At 50.1% G+C, this 24,331-nt stretch overlaps 1 protein-coding gene across 3 annotated transcripts in view; it reads right to left on the reverse strand.

Annotated features, from left to right (window-relative positions):
* Nucleotides 1–24,331, reverse strand: part of AK8 (adenylate kinase 8) — a 128,424-nt gene that overhangs the window by 64,583 nt on the left and 39,510 nt on the right. For all 3 annotated transcript variants that reach the window (XM_033426878.2, XM_004269067.2, XM_033426879.2), the window contains 5 exons: nt 21,867–21,948; nt 21,294–21,365; nt 20,599–20,799; nt 17,022–17,153; nt 9,868–9,957 (listed from right to left, as the gene is read on the reverse strand). In XM_033426878.2, the coding sequence (XP_033282769.2) occupies nt 9,868–9,957; nt 17,022–17,153; nt 20,599–20,799; nt 21,294–21,365; nt 21,867–21,948 (577 nt within the window). The remainder of the gene's footprint in view (nt 1–9,867; nt 9,958–17,021; nt 17,154–20,598; nt 20,800–21,293; nt 21,366–21,866; nt 21,949–24,331) is intronic.

Here is a 24,331-nt window from a genome sequence, read left to right on the forward strand (position 1 = left end):
TAAAAGAGAACTGGACTCTCAGTTCTCTGAGCTCCCTGAAAGCCCCTACGTGGCACGTCTGAAGTCAGGCCACCCCCAGCTCTGAGGACCCATGAGGCCATCTGGGTTCAGCCTCACCGAGTCATGGGATGCAGCCAACCCTGAACCAAACCAGAACGTTCAATGCAAGCTTTCCCTAGGGTGGCAGATTAGAGGTGGGCACTCCTACCGCTGAGAGGGGACTCTAGCCCCCCCCACCCCCGCCTTGAATCTGGGCTAGTCTTATTGACTAGCTTGATGGAAGTTCATTCTGGGACTTCTGGGGCTGGCTCAGCAGAAGACATAGCTTACCCCATCCACCACCCCATCCACCACTGCCGCCCCGGGCCTCCTTGGGATGCTTGTTCTGGGGGAAGCTAGGACCACATAAGGGGGGCTGATCAACCCGAGGCCGCCATGCTGGGAGGAAGCCCAAGCTAGCCGTGTGGAGAGGCTGTACAGAGAGAGGTCTGACCAGCCCCATATGGTCCAAGCATCTCGCTCCAGGCCCCAGAAGATGCAATAGGGAGATGGGGATGAAGAATCCTGCCCCAGCAGATGCAATAGGGAGAAGAACCAAGGAACCAGGTTGACACCAGAACCGAGAACAACATGTAGGGCCCCAGAGGAGCCAGCCCAGTTGCCTCTAGCTGTTCAAGCCATGCCAAGTAAGGCCCAAGGCAGTGCGGGGTGGAGCCGTCCCTTCCACACCCTGCCTGAAATCCTAGTGCACGAAATGAGGAGCATAATGAAACAGAGGTCCTTTTATGCTGTCCCATTGCAGGGTGGCTGCAACAGATAACTGAGCCCCAGACATGGAGCAGACTGGGCTTCTGCCAGTTCCTGGTGACCATATAGGGACCAGGCACCCAAAGCTGACATTAGTCACAGGAAGAGAATACGATACCCAGAAAATCCACATTTGAAACATCCGTCTACCGAACAATCTTGCTGCTACTACCGTGAGTTCTCCTACAATTACGACCATGAAAATACCGTAACTATTAATAATCATACTAGTAAGTATGCAGTAAGTGGCCTATCGTGTGCCATGCACGGTGCTAAACATTTTACAGACACGTTCTCATTTAGATACCTAACAAGCCATGACTCTGATACTGTGAAAAGCTCCCCCTTGCAGATGAGGAAACCGTAGTTCTGAGCGGTCGGGTGACTTGCCCAAGGTCACGCAGCCGGGCAGTGGCAGAAACCGAGCTGGAATCAAGTGGTGATTGCACAGCCCAAACCTGCAGCCGCTCCCCTGACTGTCGAGGAGTGACCGTCGCTGGCCACCTGTCTAGAAACCCGTCAGGCTGCCTGCTGCCTTCTATCGCCTGTTCTCCCTCTGTTCCTTTGAGACAAACGGGGTCTCACCTACACAGAAATGCAGGCAGCAGAGGGGAGCTTCTGGGCCCCCGACGCCACAGGGCGTGCCTGCCTGCTCTTGCCGCCCCACACTGCCCCAGGGCATGTGCTGGGCGCTCAGCTGTGAAATCGTTCGTTCACCCACGAACAGTAGCTGAACTCCCGGTATGAGCCACGTTGGCCATGGGGACTGGGGGGCAGACAGAGCAGAGCAGAAGCAGAAGCAGAAGCATGCAGCGGGAGGTGCTGGGAGGGGTCCCAGACGAGGTCTTTCTTACCTCCCGGTAACCTAACCGTGACCCAGTGGAGAGAGGGTGGTGAGATCAGAGTTCTAGCAGCCAAGGTCACAGCTCGGGTAAATGGAGGTCTGAGGTGAGAGGTGACGAAGAGGGAGGTGTCTCTCCCCGCCCCCTCCACTGGGTCCCAGAGCAGGCCCCAGGGAGGAGGGGCGGGAGGGAAGGGCACAGGCACTTCCCTATATGCTCTGTACTCTCCCTCACCTCCCGCTTCCTGCGTTGCTCTGCCCCAACCCCCCCTCCCTTCGTTCTACCCCGAGCCCACTTCTCGCTCAGGGCAAAGCTGGAGGGCATGGCCCCCGCACTCCCCTCCCCGGCCGATCACAGCTGTGCCACGTTCCCCATGGGGAAGCTGCAGCACTGCCTTCTAGCTGACAAACCCCGTCAGGTCTCCAGGGACGCGACGTGGCGACTGTCCGACGTGTAGGGGCCAGAGAAGGTCACCGAGGGCAGCCTCCCCTCCACACCTCAGGCCTCACTCACAGCCCGAGGAGAAAGCCGGTGTCAGCTCCCCCTCCGGGGCATTCTGAGAGGGGAAGGGGCTTCGAGCTGCACCTGCCTGGAGGGGGTCGTGAGGGGCTGGCCAGACGGTTGCGCAGGGAGACCTCCTAGCTGGAGGGGAAGGCTGGGCCTTGGGGCCTGGCCTGTCGAAGACGATTTCACAGCTGAGTGGCTCGGAAACCACCAGGGCTGCCCGTGGAGGGGAAATGCTTCCAGAAGCTTTGGTCGGAGTGAGAAGGACACCCTGCACCTCTGGGCTCCCCTTCTGTTTTGTGATCTGCACGCCTGACACACAGCAAGCCCCCGATGAACATTCAGCCCAACAAAAACAGCTGAGCTGCCCCTCTTTGGTGACACGGCAACAGTAGACAGGCCCCACTCTTGGGGGGAGAGAGACGTTTCATTGACCAGATGCACAAGTGAACTGAGAGCCCCTCGCTGCCTCAGTTTCCCCGCTGCTCTGGCCACTGAACAAACAGCTTTGCAACCTTTTGGCCACAGACTTTGGGCTGATGCCCCAGCAAAGCATCATTTTAATAATGATGCTTTTGCAAATCAAAGTCTAGTTTTTACAGACTAAGAGCTGGTCCCCCTAGGGGCGCAAACCTGTTGATGAAGCTTTCTACGGCTGTCCTCATTACGGGCCTGTGGCCCTCACGACGCACCCCGACTTTGAGACCCACTGCTTCTGCTGGGCCGTCTCAGCAGGAAGACTCCTACCTAGTTTCCAGAAGGAAACCTTTGTAGTAGTCCCAGCGGAAAAGTCAAAAGTTTGACTGGAAAAAAGGAGCTACTTCAAAAGCATTGTCAGACCGCGAGGTGCGGGTGCCTTCAAAATGCATAAATTACAGGGGTGTCCATTCATCAACCGACAGGCGGCCCGACAGTGGGGCTCTGGGTGGGGGCACCAAGGGGACGTGTGGGGACACATGCGCGGGAGGTGCAGTGCGTAAAATACACGCTGGATAGAAGAGTAAATTAATGTGTTTATTACTCACTGCTTGGAGTGCGTGCGCGCGCGCGTGCGCGCGCGTGTGCGGAAAAATGAAAGAAAAATGTAGAGTTTTTTCAATAATAAAAAGGGAGTTGCACTGCGGGGCCCCTAAAGCTTGTGAAAAATTAAACTCGATGGATTCAAACTGTCCTATTTCCACTTCAAAAGAGAAGAGGCACTGAGCTCTTCCCAAGTTATCTTCAAACGCCCAGCACCCTAGAAAGTTTCTTTAAAAAAATAAAGGCTCCTGTTCCCCCAAGCACTGTACCGGTTACTGTACCCACTGTCTCTCCCTCTTCTAATTATACCCCTGTGAGTCTATTAATCAACTGGTAAATTATTTAGAGAGTCATGCGCTGTCTTCAGCTGGTACAAACACACCACATGCAAAGACTTGCTGGAAACGGGCTGGGGTCCCTCGGGGTCTCCCCTCTGCAGTAAGACAGCTTGCGGCTCACCAAGGCCGCACTGTCAAAAAACAAGAAATAGCGTTCCGCTTACCTCCTCGGATGGGAAGATTTACTTTGTCTTTCAACTCAGCAACTCTTTGCAAGGTTTTAACAAAGGAGAAAAGCGGATGTATTGTCGAATCTTTGGTGTGCATTTAGTGATGAGAATATTAATTCCCCCTAAAAAAAAAAAGGGCAGCACTCGGCTGAGCTCTGATCCATGCCTCCTGGGATGTGGACTCGTGGAAGGCTCTCGAAAACGCTCATAATCATGCCAATTTGGGGCTGGTTTGGCTTGTCTGTGCTCCGATGGCTGCGTTGGCTGTGGTGAGGTCTCATTACCAGAAAGGGTGCAAATTAGAGTCTGGAATCTCCCTCAAATCTCCCACCTCTTCTCAGGTTCTATTAGGCCATGAGGGACCTTCTCCAGATAGAAATATTTCAGAGACACGGGGTATACGGGAGGGGGCACAGGTAACACTTGGTAATGATCTGTCTTCCGCGTTACCTTTTCTACACACCAGGACTTGCGCTTTCAGGGGAAAGTTATTACGCCAATTAAATAGCTGTTTTCTCAGCTGAAAGTCAGTATATGTGTGGCATGTGCACCAAGGAGTTTGGGCCTTTTTTAATTGAATCACTCTAGCTGTTGGAGTGCTGGCAGGGGCTGGTTACAGAGGTAAAGTGACTTAGGAGCTCCCTGTAACTTGGCCAGTGAGCCAGGTTGGCAGGTGCTGGGGTGCACAGTTCTCCCTTCCAAGGCTCCTGGAGAGACAGGAGATGGGAAAAGCTAGGGTCTAACCTGAAAACCCCACCCCGGGGACACGCCCTCGCCAGCGGTCCCCCAACCTGACAATCCCAGCACGTTCGGAGCGCAGTGGGGACGGATCTAGACAAGCATCTCACACACTTAGAGCAAAGACTTAAACCAACGAGGACAAAATATGCCTTTGGCTGTTTTAATATCTCCCCTGGGTCACCGGGCTCCGGAGGAAGCACAAGCAATGTTCGAGAATGAAAACAAGGCCCAGAGCCCGGGTAGAAGGCAGCCCTGCTGAACCAAAGAGACGGTGGTGCACCACTAATTAGACCCAGCAATCTGGAAAGAGGTTACACCTACTGCCAACAGCCACGGGACCGTAAGTTATGGCCGAAATTCCCAGGAGAAGGACTAAAAATAAAGCAACGCAGACTTCTTTCTGATGGGGTGAGTTGAGGCCCATGAGAAGGGCTGGTTTTCGTACTAAGTGAAACTTGGGAAATGAGACATTCCGATGGGCAAAGACAGGGGCCCCCTTCCTCGGGAAGCTCCGCGTGCTGAGGGTTAAGGAATGTCACCTTCCAGAAGGCCCTTTGGTAGGAATGAAGCCCAGAGAAGGCTCAGGGCACATCATTTGCAGGTGGTGGCCACTGTGACTCACCGGTGATTGAAGCACAGAACTGAGCTCTAGCTGCCCCTTTGCCCGATTTGGGGGAGAAAACAAGAACAACTGCACACGTGGCCCTAGTGCGCACTGGCCATAGCGCTCACCAGCACCGACCGTGGGACTTTAAATGGCATACGAGCAGCTGAGAAGTTATTCTTCCAAAGGCCCAGAAGAGTTTTTACATGTTCTGCACCCACATAAAAGCGACGGGAGCTCCCAGGCCGTCAAGCCTGCATGACACGCGGCCTGGCCCTGCGGGTCATGGGCGGGCCCCGCTCCGTGGCTGCCGGGGTGAGGGGGGGTGTGTGTGGCCACGCTGGGAGCGCTGCACGGAGTGCAGCTCAAGTCGGAACGAGTTTAGGAGGTCAGACCTACGTATCTCAAAATCCGGAGCTCGGAATAAGCATCTCCCCACAGCACCCAGAGAGGCCGCCAAAAGCCCAGGATCAAGAGACTTAGGACGAGCTAAGCCGGGGCCCTGGAGTCCTTAGCCCAGTACAGGTGGAAAGATGGGAAAGCAACAGTTATTAATTTTGCTGCTGATTTGAAAGGAGGAGGTGTTGGCAGCACCTGTGAGGACAAAAAAGAACGTAACTGAGCCTGCAGAGTTCACAGCTGGGACATCACATCATGAGGCCCCGCAGGGGGGAAAGAAGAGGAAGTGGCTCCCTGGGGGGAAGACGGCATCTGGATCTCTTCTCGGAGCTGCTGGTGGCGGCAGGGACCTTGAGGGTGGCCGGGATGCAGTGATAACCCTGCTGCCCGTCGCTAGGGCTTGCAGCTCCGAGGCACGTGGAGAGAGAGAGATGGGCAGCGGGTGAGGCCGAGTCAGCCAGCGGCCAGGAGCTCGGGGCAGAGTCCCCAGTGGAGGAAGTCCAGCCCCCGGAAAGGCACTGCCTGCCTTCAGCCGGGGGGGGGATGAGGGGGGCGGTTTCTACACTAGGTTGACTGCAGGGCAGGATGTTCCGGCAGTGACATCCACCAGCTCCGAGGTGCTGGGGCTCTGCCCCTGGGGGGTGAGGCCGCTATGTCCTTATGAGAATCTCTGCCCCTTTAGATGAGCTCCCTGAACCTTGTAGGATTTCTGGAACCTTCTGGATTTCACGTGCAAACCACTGGCAGGGGCTTCCCAGGAATGCTGCTGACACCCAGCAGAGATGTCCGACACACGCCCAGGGTTCTGTGAAGGGAAATCTGCGTCGCCTCGATGGTCCCACAAGGCGGAGAGGCAGCCGTGTCTCCTCCTCCCAGAAAATCCTGTCAACGGGCTGAAAGCGTTCGGGGCCATGCCTCGCTGCTCATGAGGATTCGGGAGGAAACTTCTGATCCAGGGCAGTGCTGGGAGGATGTGCTGCCTCCACCCCGCCTCACTCTTGCCTGGAAAGGAGAACCACTCATCCGACGGGCCTTGTCCCTCCAGCTGGCAGGCCCTCGCCCCTGGTGTAGAGGGATTCCCTTCCCACTTAAGCCCCTACTCGGGGCTCTTCCTGGGGAGCCTGGGCTGTTCTCCCCATCCTCACTGTCGGGGTGTGGCCGTTTATTGTAAGGTGTCACCCTTGCATCCCAACTGGCTTGTCCCCAGGCCTGGACTTGGGGGGCGGGGGTCATGTTAGGAAGCCCAGCTGTGCCCTCAGATCCCGGCCACATTCTCCATCCGATGCTCCCAGCAGACCCTGGGTCTGTCTCCTACTGGGTTCAGAACTCAGGTGTGATGTGGTTTATTCCCACCCCCAGATCTGCACCTGCACCTGAGACCCCAATGCCAGATGCCAGCGATGCTGGCTTCCAGAAGCTGTCAGCCGCTGTCATGAGAGGTGGCCACGCAGAGCTTCCGGGTTCAGTCTGGCCTCGTTTTCAGACCCGACTTCAGTGGAGAATCATTTAAGTTTTGGTCCTGTTTCCGCTGGTGGTGATGCGGGCGGCCAGACCCGGGTGGTTCCCGAGCTCGTCCTACCAGCCGAGCACTTTGGTTCTCCCGGCAGCGTTTCCACAGCCCACTAATGAGCCCCTGTTAGTGGTGATGAATGTAAATGCATTCTTTGTTATCCCTGTGAGATCGGGATTAGTGAAATGACAGAATTTATTGCTTCTGTTAGGAAGATATGATATTGGTGGTGGTTGTGTCTTTCATTCTGTAGGAAGTACAAAAGTATAGAGCTACATTGTCTCAGTAAAGAGAAGGTCGCAGAGGGAAAAATTAGCTCAAAGCGTTGAAGATCGAAGCTACCAGGGTCTCGCTCACTTTATAGGAAATTGGGAATTTTGCACCGTCTCCTAGGTATACACCAAAAAAAAGAGAAAAAAACAAAACAAACCCCCTAAACATCTCTGCCTCTTGCCCACCAGTGAAAAGGCTCCTTGGGTTTATTTTCAGGGGTCAGAGAGACAGAGAGATTGGAAGATGCTGTACTACTGACTTTGAAGACGGAGAAAGGGGCCTCTAGAAGCTGGAAAAAGCAAAGGAAACAGATTCTCCCCAAGGGATTCCTCAGGAAGGAGTGCAGTCCTGCCAACACGTGATTTTAGGACTCCTGACCTCCAGGACTGTAAGATAATAAATCTGTGTTGTTTTAAACCACTAAGTTTGTTTCAGCCACGATAGAAAACAAATAACCTGGCAATACCCAGAGATGGCAAAGCCGTGGAGGACTCGAGCGTTCCGTGCACGGCTGGGAGGGGGATACCTTACTTCAGTGTCACGAGTCATACCCGCTCATGAGTCCCAGGCATCAGTTCATCCTAAGATACTTAGGGGTGTCTGCAAACCTATGCCGGTACAAGAGGATGCTTCATAGTATTGTTGAAGGAGTGCAGATTTGGAAACCACCTGAATATTCACTTTCCGTAACTTTTTATGTTGAAAAAAATTCAAAAGTACGGGAAAGTTGCAAGAAGAGTCAAGGAATTTCTGCCTCCCCTTGTCAGAGATTTACCCACTGTCAGCAGTGCCTCATCTGCTTGGTCATCGTCTCTCTTTCTGAACCACAAAATGCTTTCTCGTGGAGAATTAAACAGATTACCCTCCAGTCTGTGCAATGGAATACTACACAGCAACGTTTACAATGACATAAATCTATTAACTTGTTATCCTATTCACTCATTTATGCAACAAATGTTCTTTGGGGTGCTCATCACCTCCCCACCCCCCTGCCCCAGTAAAGGGGAAGCTGGCCTCACTGGAGGGCAAGTGTGCTTGAGGGGGTGCCAGGCCCCCGTCCCTGCTTGCTGCTCCCACCCCTGGGTGCACACACCCCAGCCTGTCCTCACGGCAACCCTGCAACCCGGGGTTTCTGTCTCCATCTCGCCACTGGGAGGCCTGGGCTACGTGGCCGGGGTGGAGGGCAGCGGGATCTGAACCGGACAGGGAAGCACCAGAGCTGGCACTGGTTTTCCCTGGCGCCCAGGGCTCCTGTTCACACATGATCCTATTCACCACCCCGGTGACTCAGGAGTGAACAGACTCGCCTGCCGAGATCATCATGTCTCACCACGCAGATCCCTGTGCCTGAGGGATCCCATGCTGCCTCACCTGAACTTCACCCTGGAGACTAGAACACCTCAAGGAAGGCCTTGGGAGGGCCAGGGCGGGACATCCTTCCTGGGGGGCTCTTTGGGCTGAGGTCAGGAGCAAGCGGCCTGTCCCACGCCTCCCAGTCACAGCTTACTCTATCCGGAAAACAGTAGGAGAAGGGGAGGGCATCCTCACAACACGCGCACTGCCCATCACAACGGCCCCTCCTCTCTGGGTCAGTTTTCTTCACAGCAAGTACCTGTCCATATCAGACGTGATAACGAGCCTGTACTGATTGCACAGAGGAGCTACAGCCCTTTACATAAGCGTGGAAGAGGTGGGTGTGGGAAACGCACTGCCCGGGGATGAGCCCAGACGTGAACTGGCTCTGAGGTCCTCAGTACCTCGGTCCCTGCTCTGTGGCTCCTTTGTGGACTCAGGAGACTGGAGAGAGTGGTCTCAGTGGTGCCCTTCCTGGGGGTCAGATCTGGGGGATGCTTTCAGAGCATAGGTCACAGAGGGGTCTGGAAAGATGATCTGGTCCAGCCTCCCCTGAGGACCAATGGCTGGTCAGTCTTCCCTATCTGCAAAGCTCTCTGAACCTTCTAGCTTCTGACTGCTGATTAAATTGGAATCTTGCCCGATGGTATTTTTCTGTACACCTATTAATGAGGTGGGCAGCACTATGGCCTCTCCCGGCTCCCAGGTTTTTTTTTGTTTTGTTTTATAAATTTATTTTATTTATTTATTTTTGGCTGCGTTGGGTCTTCGTTGCTGCATGCGGACTTTCTCTAGTGGCGGCAGCTGGGGGCTACTCTTCGTTGTGGAGCACGGGCTCTAGGCACGCGGGCTCAGTAGTTGTGGCTCGCGGGCTCTAGAGCGCAGGCTCAGTAGTTGTGGCGCACAGGCTTAGTCGCTCAGTGGTATGTGGGATCTTCCCGGACCAGGGCTCGAACCCGTGTCCCCTTAGTTGGCAGGTGGATTCTTAACCACTGCGCCACCAGGGAAGTCCCCCCTGCTCCCAGTTTTAAGCGTTATCAGTTATGGAAAGCAAGCATTCTTGAGAAACAGGAACATTCCACACCACCAGTGAAATGCATCATGTCCACAGACCCCTCCCCCTCACTTGGAAGCCAAAGGGACCAACCAGGGAACAAAACCAGAGCCTTTGCCTGCTGGAAAGCCCAATTTCCATTCCCTGGTTCTTTTCCCCAGTTTGGGCCCCCGCGTGCCCAGCAAGCCTCACACAGAGGACTCTCTCTTCAGAGCCTAGAAGGTCGTGGCAGTCACGGCAAGTGTGGCCTACCTGCGGTCTCCTTTTCGAAAAAGGGCTGGATCATCTCGCCGTACTTGGACTTGTCTGCCATGGCCTCTTTGAGCAGTTGCCCACAGCAGACTAGAGGAGAGAGGAACAGAAGGAAGCCCGTTAAATTTTAAATAGAAGGAAGAATGAGAAAAAAAAGAACCCCTCCCAGTGCTGCCTGCTGCGGGGAAAAAAAAAAGGTCACTGAAAAAAAATATAAAAGTGTTTTTCTGAGTGTGGGTGTGTGTCCAAGTGAAAGTAAGTATCAAAAAGGAATAAAAAAGAAGCCAAGGAGGAAGATGCGGAATGAAAAAGAATGCATTTGGCAAAGAACATATTAAAAATGGACGGTGTGGAGAAGACATAACAAGGAATGTCACCACCAGAGAAGGCCCCGCAGGGCCTCGGCGACACCCAGGATTGCTGGCCCCAGCCCCGGAGGGTGTTGAGAGTGAACGTTCTGGTGGAGAACCGCGTGGACCTGCGTGACATCTATGTTCACGCTGTTATCACGCAGGGGAGGGTGGGGACGCTTCTTGTTTCCATAGCCCCCTGGGATGACGGCTCCACAGACATCATCAGCTTCTATCACAAAGGGACACACAGGTGCCTTCCTGTCACAAGCACCACTGTGTCTCTAGACCCCAGCCGGGGCCAACACACAGGGCGTGTCAGTTAACTAGTGTGGAAGGAATTAACACAGCTGCCCTCTCCTTGGCGATGAAAACCGTAACAGCCAAAGCCAGAAGGGTCCAGCCATGTTTTCACGAGTTGGTAATTGCACAGGCTTACTTTTCTTAACTTTAAAGCTAAGGACTTTACTTCCTGCCTTAAAGAAACCAAAACCAATCCTAAAATTAACTGCATAAAGTGAATGTTTAAGACAGTGACCACCACCAAAGACGTATTCTTCCGTAATGACATGTTAATTCACTGTGTGATGGCGGTGATCGTATCCAGAGTGGCTGGCAGCTTCGCTCACTAAGGGAAATGTAAGGACTAATAAAGGCTGTCAGCTACTGAGACCTCTAGTTACGCCAAGCACTATGCTGGGCTTGCTTTGTATTGTCCAGTCCTCACAACAAACTGTTGCTTTGTAGATAAGGAAACTGAGAACTGAAGACGCTGTACATACTGTTCTAGGTCACGGAGCCAGTAAGTGGCAGAGCTGGGATTCACACCCAGGTGCGTGTGACATCAAACCTAGGCTTAGCTTCCAGTTCAGGACAGGAGGGAGGTGCAGGTATCATATTCACCTTCTGTCATACAAAGCCATAAAACTTAACAAAATATAAGAGGCAACTCTTTTCAGGCACTGGACAAGACAGGCACGGGCTGTGATCCTTGAGAGACGGGATACACACAGAGTGAGACCCTCACTCGCCCTGGATTTCGACCTGTGGGCACTTTCCAAACCATGGCTCGGGAGGAGCAGAACCCAAACACAGCAGCAGGAAACAAGGATTGGAGTTTGGGGCCCTGAGGCAGCTGGACCATGTGGGACAGAATAATGGAGGGGGGAGTGGGGCAGGAGGGGTTCCGGAATCTGCATGAGGGTTTAATTGAGTCACTAGTCAATGCAAAACTGCACGTGTGCAGGGGAGGCTCCACAGGGCCTGGGAGACAAAAGCTATGGGAAGCTGGGAACTGAGTGGCATCTGCCAGCCAGAGTGAGAGATCTCGCTCAACACCCCAGACATGCAGCTGAGACTCCAGGAAGGCCACGCTTCAGGTGTAGGGATACACGAGCCCTAGGGGAATCCCACCCTAATCCCATAGTAACAAAGACTAAAAATAAGCCTCAGTGGGGTCAGGTTGGTCCTCCAGTTACTTAACCGCCTGTTAGAACTCAATTCTTTTTCAGGCGATATTCTCAAAGCAGGATCACACAATCCAGACTCTCAGGAATGTGAGAACCACAATGTCCAGCATATAATAAAAAACTACTGGAGAGGAAAATACCACCAGGAAAGTGTGGCCCCTACAAGGAGAGAAAACAGGCCATAGAATCAGATCCAGAGATCACACAGATATCAGAATCTGCACATAAGAACTAGAAAATGTCTATTATGAAAATGTTTAAACTTTAAAAGATGATTAAAATGAATGAAAAGATGGGGAATCTCAGCAGAGAAATGGAAACTATAAAAAAGAACCAGATGGAATTTCCAGAATATCTTAAATGGAAAACATCACTGGATGGGCTGCCATCAGTGAATCTGAAGACATGAAAAGAGGCACTAGAAAGCATTCCAACTGAAGCAAAGAGAAGGTGGGGAGGGGACCGGAAATAAAGAAAAGGAATAAAACCTCAGGGAGTTGGAGGATAATAGCAAACAGTTTGACATACATGTACCTGGAGTTCCAGAAAGCGGGGGGGGGGGGGGGGGGGGAGGGGGAGAGAGAGAGAGAATATCTGAGAAAATAATGGGAGGAGAATTTCAAAATTTGAGAAAAAATATCAACCCACAGATCCAAGATTCTGATGCCCAAGCAAAACAAACACAAAGTAAATCACACTTTGGTACATCATCGTTAAATTTCTGAAAACTAAACAGAAAATATTAGAAGCAGTTATGGGTGGGAGTAAGATGTTTTATATATAGGAGAAAAAAATAAAAATAATCTCTGAGTTCTCATCAGAAGCAATGCAACGGAATGCATCAATGCAACAACGAAATGACATCTTGAAAGTGTTAAGGTGGGGGGGGACCCTGTCAACACAGATTTCTATAAGCAGCAAAAACATCCTTCAATAATGAAGGTGAAATAAAGACATTTTCAGACAGATGAAAGCTGAATTTCACCAGCAGACTTGCACTACAAGAAATGTTAAAGGAAGTTCTTTAGGTTGAAAGAAAATGATATCAGATGGATCTTAGATCTAAACAAAGGAGTGAAAAGTGTTGATATTGAGTATATATAAAAGCTCTTTCCCCCCATATGTTGACTTAAAAAAATGACTGTTTAAAGCAAAAATAATTACAATGTACTGTAGGGTTCATAACATATGTAGAAATGAAATGTATGACTACAGTTACACAAAGAACTAGAGCAAGGTGAAGGGAAATACACTGCTGTCAGGTTCTTGTGTTATACATGAAGAGGTATAATATTAATTCAAGATAGACTGTGATAAGTAATGGATAACAGTTAACCCCTAGAGCAACCACAAAGAAAATAAAGCAAAGAGATATAGCCAAAAAAGGCAACAGAGGAAATAAAATGGATTACTGAAAAAATACTTGATCAATCCAAAAGTTGGCAGGAAAGGAGGAACAAAGAACAGATAACACAAGTAGAAGATAAAAAACCCAGAATGGTAGACTTGAAACCAACCATATAAAAAATTACTTTAAATGGAAATGGACTAAACAATTAAAAGGCAGAAAACGTCAGGCTGAATTTTTTTTTAAAGCAATTATATGTTGTATTCAAGACACATATTTAGAATATAAGACACATAGTTAAAAAAAAAAGAATAGAGTATATACTTATCAGACAAAGTAGACTTTGAGAATTTACTGGAGAGGTAGAGGAGCATTTCCTAATGATAAAAGGATGATTTCATCAGGAAGAGATAACAATCCTTAGTGTATACCCACTTAACATAGCTTCAAATTACACGAAGCAAAGACTGGCAGGGAAATAGAGAAATCCACAGTTAAAGAGTTGGAGATTTTAACGCACCTCTCTCAGTTACTGAAATAACAAGTAGAGAGAAATCATTAAGGACGCAGAAGAAGTGAACAACACCATCAAACATCTTATCCTCATTGACATTCTTAGAGCACAATATTCAACAAAAGCAGAATACATATTCTCTTCAAGTGCACATGGAATTCACCAATAGAGAGCATATGCTCGTCCATAAAAAGTATCAATACATTTCAAAGGATTGAAATCATATAGGGTATGTTCTTCGACCAAAATAGAATTAAAGAAACAAAGAAAAAAAATCTGGAAAATTTCCAAATATTTGGGAAGTAAGCAATACACTTCTAAATAATACATGGGTCAAAAAAGAAACCACAAAGGAGATTAGAAAATATTCTGAACTGAATGATAAAACACAACACATTAAAATTTGGGGAGATGCAGCTAAAGAAGTGTTTGGAGAAAAGTGTGTAACGGTAATGTTTATATTAGGAAAGAATGGTTTAAAACTCCTGTCTATAGCCACCTCATTCTGCAAGATCCTATGAAGACAGTACTGTTAACAGTCTGCTCTTCCTAGAGGTTCCAAGTACTAAGGCTTTAGACACACATGACCTGGGACAGTGTTGGGAGGAGCCCCGCCCCACCTCATTCCTTCCCCCAGCAGGGCCCACCTCCATCCTGAAGGGCCTCTCTTCTTCTTTCTACATGTTCCCTATCTGTGTACCAAATAACATGCACTGCATATAGCAAGCACTCAGTGAGTAAAATTAATAGTATTTTAATAAAATGCTCCATGGTTGTTCCTTGTCAGAAAATTCATGCTCGGTGCAGGGAAAAAAAAAAAGTCAGAATTGTGTAATACGTGTTTCTACAGAGATAACCAGTTTGGTCCTTCAGCTGTTTTCTTGAACATAGATTAACACATTTTTTTGAACAAAAATGAGATCATTCGGGCTTCCCTGATGGCACAGTGGATTACAATCTGCCTGCCAATGCAGGGGACACGGGTTCGATCCCTGGTCTGGGAAGATCCCACGGGCCGTGCAGCAACTAAGCCCGTGCACCACAACCACTGAGCCTGCGCTCTAGAGCCCGCGAGCCACAGCTTCTGAGCCCGCGAGCCACAACTACTGAAGCCCGCGCGCCTAGAGTCCGTGCTCCGCAGCAAGAGAAGCCACCGCAATGAGAAGCCCGCTCACTGCAACAAAGAGTAGCCCCCGCTCGCCGCAACTAGAGAAAGCCCGTGTGCAGCAACGAAGACCCAATGCAGCCAAAAATAAATTACAAAAAAAAAAAGAGACCATTCCCTGAACACTGTTGAGTGACTTGCTTTCCACCCCGCCCCAACATAACAATACCTCACGGACATCGAGTCACTTTACAGGTTTCTTTTTAATAGCTGCCCAGAGCTTACTTTAACTAACCCCCTCGCGAACAGAGTTTGGGGTTGCCTTTATTTTTCATTCTGCATCCTTCACATCTCTTGTTGAATACTGTGGGGAGTGTTTCAGCAGAATAAAGTCCTGAGCGTGAAATCACTGGACCAAAGGGTTTGCACAGTTAGCCTGGTAATCAGTAGTGGCCTTTATCTTTCAAAAGGTTGTACCTGTTTATATACTCGCCAATTATAGACAGGAGCCTTTCAATAAACCTTGTTGGAGTGAATGCTGGTTATTTGTTTGGAGATGTATTCCCACGACCGAGAGGTTCATAAATGTGGAGATAAGACCCAAGGCAGGGGATGGCCAGGGGGGCCGGGCTGTAGGGGGGCTGGGCGGGCAGCTCCTGGAGCTTTGGGTGCAGACAGGCCTCTGCAGAGAGACCCCAAAGGACAGCTCAGTGCTTGCCTCTGCAGACCACAGGTCCCCTAAACAGGTTTACGGAAATCTCATGATGTCTTGTATTTCTCAAGAACACCTTTGAGAAATGTCAACTTTCTGAGCCAGTCTCCAATTGCTCAGTTATTGAAAAGAGGCCCAAAATGGCTCTTCTGCTACAAAAGCAAAAACGATGGTGAGCTTTTCTATTTTCATTTTTGGAAAAATCTAGGCAGGTAATTTCATTTCTTTATGATTGGTGTGCTGAAAACAATTTAAATTTAAAAATACTTTTCTTGAATGGGAGTGTCTGCATAAACAAACTTCGGCACAGTGACAATTATTTAAATTAAGCTGTGCACTATATTAAGGTATCACTGTTGTGTTTTTCAGACCCTCCCTCTGCCATTAAGGCTCTTCTCACTGTAACTCTTCATATGTCTTCACGTAACAATAAGTGCAGGCGCGTAAATAAATGTGGGTGTGGCCACAAGTAGACTGTGGCCCATTCTTTACAAAGTCATCCCTAACCACAGCTGGAATTTTATTCTTATAATACTCTTAAGAGGAAAACTCGGAAGGAGAAGGAATTATTTGAATAATTCCATTAAAAAAAACCCGTTGATACAAGCAAAGTATTTTTTATCATAAAGTAGCCAGGTGAGTTTTCCATACTAATTAAATCAGAATACTACTATTTAGCATTTTTACTAAAATACTAATACAACTATTAGTGGTTTTTTTCCATACTAGTCAGAATAATTGCTCAGTTCTCCACCTTCAATCTATGGGTATGATATTTGTCATTGATTCCTGGCTGGGAATCTCAGTGGCTTTGGAATCTTAAGCTGGAGGAGACCTAATTGAAAAGCATTTTTATTCGAAACTTGATCTTTCCGGGGTGACATGTATATATCTGTGCCTGTCAGTACACATGTATATCTGTATGGTGTATATATATCATTTGCGGGCACATACATGCATGTTTCTGTATTTGGGGGTGCAGCTCTCATGTCTCCTGCTTAAATAGAGGTTACTGAGGCTTTTGGAGCACCGAAGTGGGAGGGGGTCAGTGCCTTTAACTCCCTCCAGTGCTGTGTGTCTGCTACAGCCTCCCTTCCAGCCCTTTATCCTCCTGAAACCACGCTGGCATCCAAGACCATCTGGGACCACCCCAGGAAAGACCTGGAGGACTAATTTCAATATTTTCTCTCTTCCTGGTAAAATATTTATTGAAACTGTGCTGAGCTAGAAGTCTTCCTCCGGTTCAGAAACTGTTTGCCTGTAAACACACTGACCTGGGTTTGGGGAACCAAACAAGACCGGAGAAAATAAATGAACAGCAGGTCCACATTATGCAAGAACTCCGGCTTCTGGGGAGACTGCAGGGGCAGAGCACAGAAAAATCACTGCGCCAAAGGACGTAAAAAATGATGACCAGAAAACGTTCCAGCTCTTTGGGCTGCGGGCGTGTTTTTATTGGTTAATGTTTTTATGGCCATATTCTTTGGGAGGCAAAAACCTTATCCCTGCAAAGATGGATTAAATGAAAATTGTTCGCAGCAGAGAGCAAGAAAGAGAGTGATGCCGATCTCCTCGCCGCTCCCGTAACACGGGGAGGTCTGGGAGGGCAGGAAGCAGGGGAGGCTCTAGAAGCCGGGTGGCCGCCGGGGCACTCACCGTTGACGAGGCCGTATTTCTGGGCCAGGAGGGCGGCCTGCAGACTTTTCCCGCTGCCCACGGGCCCGCACAGCAGCACCCTCGGGGTGAACGGGGCGTTAGATCGATGGATGGTTTGGACATAGGTCAGAGCTGGAACGAGAGGATGTGAGGATAATAAACCAGGGTCCTAAAGAAAGGGAACCAGCTTACGACACCTCTGCCTGGGCTCTTTTAACGGCAGTAATTATTTCTCTCTTTTACAGCTCCGTGGAAACCCTCTGTGAATCTGCCGGGTAACCACAGGGTGAAGCTGCGGGGAAGGAATTACCCTTCAGGCCGGGGCACCAAGGCGGGAGGGGACAAGGAGAGGCACAGAAGCCACCCTCCGAGCAGAGCACTGCCCTGGATCCCTCTGACACAGCACAGGGGCCGTGCTGCCCTCCTGGTCAAAGGACGGCTGGCCGTGTGGTTGGGGGCTGGTCCCAGGACACAGAACACACACTGAATACTGGGTTAGGGTGTTTCCAAATTGAATCCGGGCTGAGCCTCACCCTGAAGCCCCGGGACCAGGCCGACCTCCTAGAGTCAGACACGGGCTTTGATAAACACGACAGGCCACGCGGGGGCCTCGTACTTGGGGACTTCTAAAGGCCTTCGGAATTGGTGGAGAATAATTTGCAGCCGCGCTCCAGTGACACCAACTTTATTGCAAGTCTCCAAAGAGGCAGTGATCAAATGGGTCCCGGGAGTGGGCAGATGTCGCCCTGGCCCAGGGTGCCCCTGGCAGCTGAGGAACAAAGAAGTAGGGAGACAGGGCTGAGGCGCATGCACCGTGGGGCGCACTGGATGCCCAAAGCTACTGAACATCAAACCAGGTCACCTCCCTTGAGAGTGGAGGGCAGAGGAGGGGGCACGAGTGGGCTGAGGAGGCTGTTGAAGGGCAGCCACTCGGCACCTGGGTGAGGGGAGCGGCCCGCCCGCTGAGGCAGAGGGCGGGGGTACCTCCTCCTCAGTCCCCCTTGCATCCAAAGGGGGTCTCCCTCCCCGGCCCCGCCTCCTGCCCGGGTCCCCGGACCATCCTGCGCAGGTGCCGGGCTGCCTGAAGTCAGCATGTTGGCCCCTCGCCCAGGATGGAATCCATCCGAAGACAGGAAGGTGTCCCCAGGCACCACCTCGAAATCCGCGACAGGTGTGCAGGGTCTTCCAACCTTGTGCTTGACGTCGGGGCACCTCCCCGGCCTCTGCCCACCAGGTGCTGTCACGCTCCCTAGCTGTGACAGCCACAAACGTCTCCAGACGTTGCCACGTGTCCCGCTGTGGCGAGAGGGCAACATTGAGAACCAATGACATATATTCACTGGGCAAATTTTGAACTCTCAAATCTTTGTAGGATGTTTTCATTGGAAGGGACATTAGAGATGCTACGATTCCCCTCTGCTTTAGAACTAAAGGTGCAGGTAAGTTACCTGTCTTCAAGGTCAAGATGATAACCAGCATCTTCACGGCAGGGATGCAACTGCTGCTAAGCTAAACTCTACCGGCCTTACCTTATCTGATCCGTGCACGGTCCCACGAGGGATGTGCTTTCCTTGTCCCGACTTTACAGACAGCTGGCAGGGCTGGGGCAACTGTCCCAAGCCCACTGCCACGGGTAACACTTTCCATCAGCGAGACGAACCCGGAGGAAGAGATAAAGATAAAGACAGCAAGGCTGTCTTTATCCTCAGACCTTCCAGGATCCAGCCCATCTGAAGAGCACGAATACTACAGGCAAAGCAGCCTGCTTACAAATGATGCTTAATTTACAGTAAATAACCAAGTTAATTAGAAGTAATGATCCCCCAGACGGTCTCAACAGCTAATTATTCTTTTGAAAAATATGTGGTTGCTGGATGCACAGCAGAGATATTAAAAAAAACAACACAGAGAGAATTTTGCATTCCAATTTTCAATTTCTCTCTCTGCATTATTAATTAATAATAATTAATATTCAGACACTCACATTTTTATTTACAATTTCAGGCATGAATTCTTTATGAACGATCGTATGAACTTTTAAATTTAATTAAGTAGTTTGGAAGTAATTAATCTGTAAACTCAGAATCATGGCATAAGATAAATGTTGTGGTTGTTTATCTTCGGAGCGCAGTGTTTGCTACTAAAGACTCTTCCGAGATGCGAAATCGCTGGAAATTTATAAGGCATCCATAAGCCTGGCATTTTTCAAAGTAGCATCACTCTCCAGACATGCCCCCTCGTATACCGACCCCCTTCGGAGAGCGAGGCTGTGCCGGCTCCGGCTCTCGCTCTCGGTAAAGCGAAGCCGCTCAGACAACAAGGCCACCAGCAGGTGGGGGCCGGTGGGAGGGCCGCTCCGGGGAGCTCAGAACAACCTCCCCACCAAAAGTAAACTTCTCTTGAAGAGATCTGAGAGAATATACCAAAAAAGGGCATCGTAAACCATCAAGTGTCTTAAAGTCCCTGCGGAGCTATTTTCATTGTGTCAGGCACCGGCATCGCACAGAAGGGGATAACTGCTTGTGGAGACAACTGAAGCTCGGCAAGACTTTTAAAAAATGAGGGAATTCCCTGGCGGTCCAGCGGTTAGGACTCCACGCTTTCACTGCCAAGGGCCCGGGTTCGATCCCTGGTGGGGGAACTAAGACCCCCAGAAGCCACACAGCGTGGCCAAAAATAAAAATAAAATGAAATAAATAAAAGAAAATAATAAATTTTAAAAAATAAAAATGATAAATGCAGCTGCTTTGGGGGAGAACTCTTCTAACTTTCCTTGTCTTTCGGGACCGGATGTTGAATCCTGATGATAGCAACGTCCGATGTTTACTGAGCCGTTCTCTGCACCAGCTACTGGGCTCAGGGCTGCAGATACCTGCACTGCAGGATCTCATGGAGCCCTCACCTAAGTCCGTGAGGAAGGAAGGATTTCTGTTCCCATTTTGGGGATGACAAAACTGAGGCTCAGAGGGGTTAAGAGAGTTGCCGCAGACTGCAGAGCTGACGTGTGGTGGGGCTGAGGTCACCTGGCTCCAAAGCCTCGGGACTCAATGGTCACACCCCTGACCCCCAAACAGGCCTCTTTCAGCCCATTTCTGAACATCTGTTACTGTTCCCAACGGCAGGGCCGTGGCCGGCATGCAACTGCCTATCCCTGCCCTCAGTGGGCTCAGGACATCTGAGTTGTGTTGTGGTTTTTTGGGTTTTGTGGCGCTGGTGGGTTTGGTTTGTACGTTTGTTTGTTTGAATATTTATAAATTTTCTCTTCCTCTTCCTTCATCCTCAGGGCAAGACTTCTTGCTGCATGTCCCTCCCACCCCGGCCCTCACCTCTCCTCGCCCCCGCCCCCCCGTCACTGTCAAGTCCGCTGACCATGCGGGCTATAGAATATTAGCCCAGGGTCTCAGAGGACGACGCTCCCAGGGACCCCAGACTTGTTTCTGGGCAGGGACCTTGGGCCTTCCGTGACTTGACTCCCGGGCTCCCAGGCACACCCCGGACACTGGACACCGGACACTGGCATCACTGCCAGAAGAAGTGACACCAGGATGAGAGGGGCCGAGGGTCCACCTGGATTTACCCTGGTAGAAGACGTCCACGCACGGCTGGTCGGCAGTGATGGCCTTCACGATTTTGGGGTACGAGGGGAGGATCCTGATGATGTTCCTGTGATACTCCAGCAGCCTCCGCGCCGTCTCCCCTTCCGAGATGCCTGCTGGCACTATCAGTCGGTTCTGGATTTCGGACTCGGGGGGCCAGTCGAAGGTGGTGTGATAAATCTCTACCAGAGAGAGGGACACGTTTAGAGTTGCCCGCCCGACCTGGGGGCAGAGCCTGCGGGTCCCAGGGGCGCTCGCCCGCCCACCCCGGCAGCACCGTGCTCGGCTTTGGCTCCGGGCCCACCCCCCCGTCGCTATTAACGACAACAAAGTGGCGATGATGCTCAGCGCGAGGGGAAGGGTGGCCGTGACTTTCGGAGCGCTTCCTCTGTGCCAGGCTCCCACCCCCAGGCTCTCATGTCATCCTCACAGTGAGCAGATCACAAGGCAGGGCTCAGCGTTTCCATCCTCAAGTCCAGGTGAGAAAACTGAGCCTCAGAGACACTGGGCGACTTGTCCCATGTCACACAGCTAGAAAGGGGCAGGGACCACAAACCCGGGTCTGTCTGCTGCCCAAGCCTGAGAGTAAGTGCTCAGTGAGGGGTGGGCAGGGCTGTTACTAGGATTCCCTGTGAGACCCCACGGGGTGGTTGGGGGAAGGTGGAGACAGCCGTACCTCCTGTCTGAGGGTCGATTCTCTTCCCCAAATTTCTCTCAATCAGGACCGTGTCTGGAGCGCTCAGCACGACTGGGTAGAGAAGGAAAGAAGCAAAACCAGGCGTGGTGGGCAGCCGACCTGCTGCTGTAAAAGGCATTAGAGCAACCACCATCTCCCATCCCCAGCAATGCCTTAAAAGAGAGGTCAGAACACAAACACGTAATCTCAGGACAGAGGAAGCCCACGCCTGAACACTTCGCCCGAGGACAGGCTTCAGTGACATATTTGTGCAGGACGCTTTTGCCACATTTGGGGATTATTTCCTAAAGAGAGTTTCTCAGATGTGAGATTCCTGAAACAAGGAATCACCAGGGTCAGAGCAAAACCTCACGTTTCTCAGAACAAGCCCCGAATGCATTTAGCTCCGTGGAAAATTCGACTGTGCTGTCCTCCTTTTTCCTGTTGGCCCATCAAACCCCCTTCGTGGGTGGTGCCTGGGCACCGGGGCGCCGCTGACGCAGAGTGGAGCGCTCACTCGCGGGGTCTGCAGGTCTGGGGGGAGGGCTCTCCAGGCGCGGTGGGGCTACTCACTGACATGTCTGGGGGAGACGCCGAGGGTCTGGATCAACAGGGCCTGCTCCCGAGTTTCAGGGATGCCATCCAGAATCCAGCCCTAGGCAAAGAATGTGGAAAGGTGCTCACCTATGTTTACTTTTCCAGATGTTTTTGGAACTATTATAAAAGGAACATCATACCTTTATAGAAAGACTGGAACTTTTAAGGTCAGAGAAAATAAACGTTCCTGACAGCCGCCTCACCTCACTTAACAACTCCTCTCATAATATCACATCCCCTTCTGAATCTTACGTTTAAAATGATAGTCACACCATACGTATTTTCTGTCCTGATTTCTTCCATCCCGCGTTATAACCACCACCGTATTTTTCCTGTCGGCCCACCTCCTCGCTGGCCATATAACATTCCACCGAGTGAGCTGCCTCACGCGCTGAGCCGTGCCCCACGACCAAACGCTTCACCTGCTGCGCGTTCGCACCGTTACCAAGAACACCATAAGAACATCTCTGTGCTACAGCTCTTTCCACATTTCGGATTATTTCCTAAAGGGAGTTTCTCAGATGTGAGAGAAAAGGAACCACCAAGGGCAAAACAAAAACCCACTTTTCTTAAGAACAAGTCCCGAACACAGCATTAAGGGGCCCGAGTTCAAGTTTCTGTTCCTACGTGAACTCGTTATAGGGCTGAAATCCCTCAGGCGTCTTCTTGGATCGGCTGGGGAGCTGGTTTAGAAGATTTATTTTCATTAACCCTTTAAGTCCAATTGTGAGAGTCACATATGATTGTTGTACACTCTGTGGGAACACTAAAGAGCTGAAATAATAATGCTTGTCACTGGTAACACCACCGACCCAAACTAGCCACTGTTAACACTTAGGTGTATCTCCTTCCAGGCTTCACATAGAGATATCTATTCTCCTGGCTGGCGGGGGGTGGGGTGGGGGGCACGGTGTGTGTGGGGGTGGTGGAGAAAAGTCACACTGCACATACTACTTTGTAGTCTGTTCTTTTCACACAGTGAGAACGTTTCATGCATATTTCCCATGTCACAGGATGCTCCTCTCCTGGGAGTTTTCGTAGCTGCCAGGCATCGCATGAATTGACCTGCCAAATGCTAATGAATCGCATGCTGCTGCTCATTCAGTTTCATTCCATTATAAAAAAAACAAAAACTATTATTTAGGGACTTCCCTGGTGGTCCAGGGGTTAAGACCCCGTGCTTCCACTGCAGGGGGTGCGGGATCGATCCCTGGTGGGAGAACTAAGATCCTACCTGCTGCGCAGCCTGCGGCCGAAGAACAAACAAAAACTATCGTTTAAAAAGTGCTATATGTACATCTTGAGGTACACAGAATATCCTCATGATAAAGTTCTGAAAGTTGATACCTTCTTTTATAACTTTTGACACCTTTTGCCTCATCACAGTTTCAAAATTGCCCACCAGTTTCTGAATCCAATGGCAGATCACCTGCTTCCCTGCATCTTTGTCAATGTCAGGCTTTATCCTGGGGGAAAATCTGTCCAGCAAACTAGAGTACACGGTAGCTGCTTTAATTTACATCTCTCTGATCACTAAGGAGGTTCAACATTTTTTCCATATGTGTATTGGCTATTTGAATTTTTTTCTTTTCCAAAATGTCCATTCATGCCGTCTATTCACTCTGCCCTTGGGGTTTGGTCCTCATTTGTTTACAGGAGCTCTTTACATATTAAGAATATCAACGCATTTTGGCAACTGCTACCACAGACTCTGAGAAAAATGATGTTGCCAACATTTTCCACAGTTTGTCTTTTGTGTATGGTGTTGTTTCTGACACACAAGTTTTTGGCCAAATCAATCAGCGCTTTCCTCTTTGGATTCTGGTGTTGTGTGGATGTATAAAAAGGCCCTTGCCACTGCCAAAGCTGATACGCGTTCACTTGCATTTAAGCTGAGTTCTCTTAACGGTTTACTCTTTACCCTGAAATATTTAAAAGAGCCACATTTTATTTTGAAAATGATGTGAGCCTTGATCTCATCTGTTTCTTTGTGGATCTCCAACTGTCCCACGGTCATCTATGAAATAGCCTGTCCCCTTCCCTCTGAATGTCACCTTTTAGTCACAGCTACATGCTGATATGATGTTGGCTCTGACATCTTTCTGCCTGTAGACTCTTGCGCCATCCTCACACCATCTGAATTATCGCTGTTTTGTAGTTTATTGTTCTATCTAATAGGAGATGCTCCTCCTTCTTTTTATTTTTTCCAAAACTTGGTTCCTCCAAGTAGGCAGAAAACTATTTTGTCAAGTTCCAAAATATAAATTCTACAAGGTTGGGAATGACATTAAATGTACAGAGTAATTTATGGAGGATGGACATTTTTACAATATCAAGTCAACACATTACCTTCCTGGGAATATCCTGGCTGTCCAGTGGTTAGGACTTGGCGCTCTCCCTGCCGGGGACCCGGGTTTGATCCCTGGTCTCAGAACTAAGAT

The sequence above is a fragment of the Orcinus orca genome, chromosome 6 (genome assembly GCF_937001465.1).
Source record: "Orcinus orca chromosome 6, mOrcOrc1.1, whole genome shotgun sequence".
Classification (NCBI taxonomy): domain Eukaryota; kingdom Metazoa; phylum Chordata; class Mammalia; order Artiodactyla; family Delphinidae; genus Orcinus; species Orcinus orca.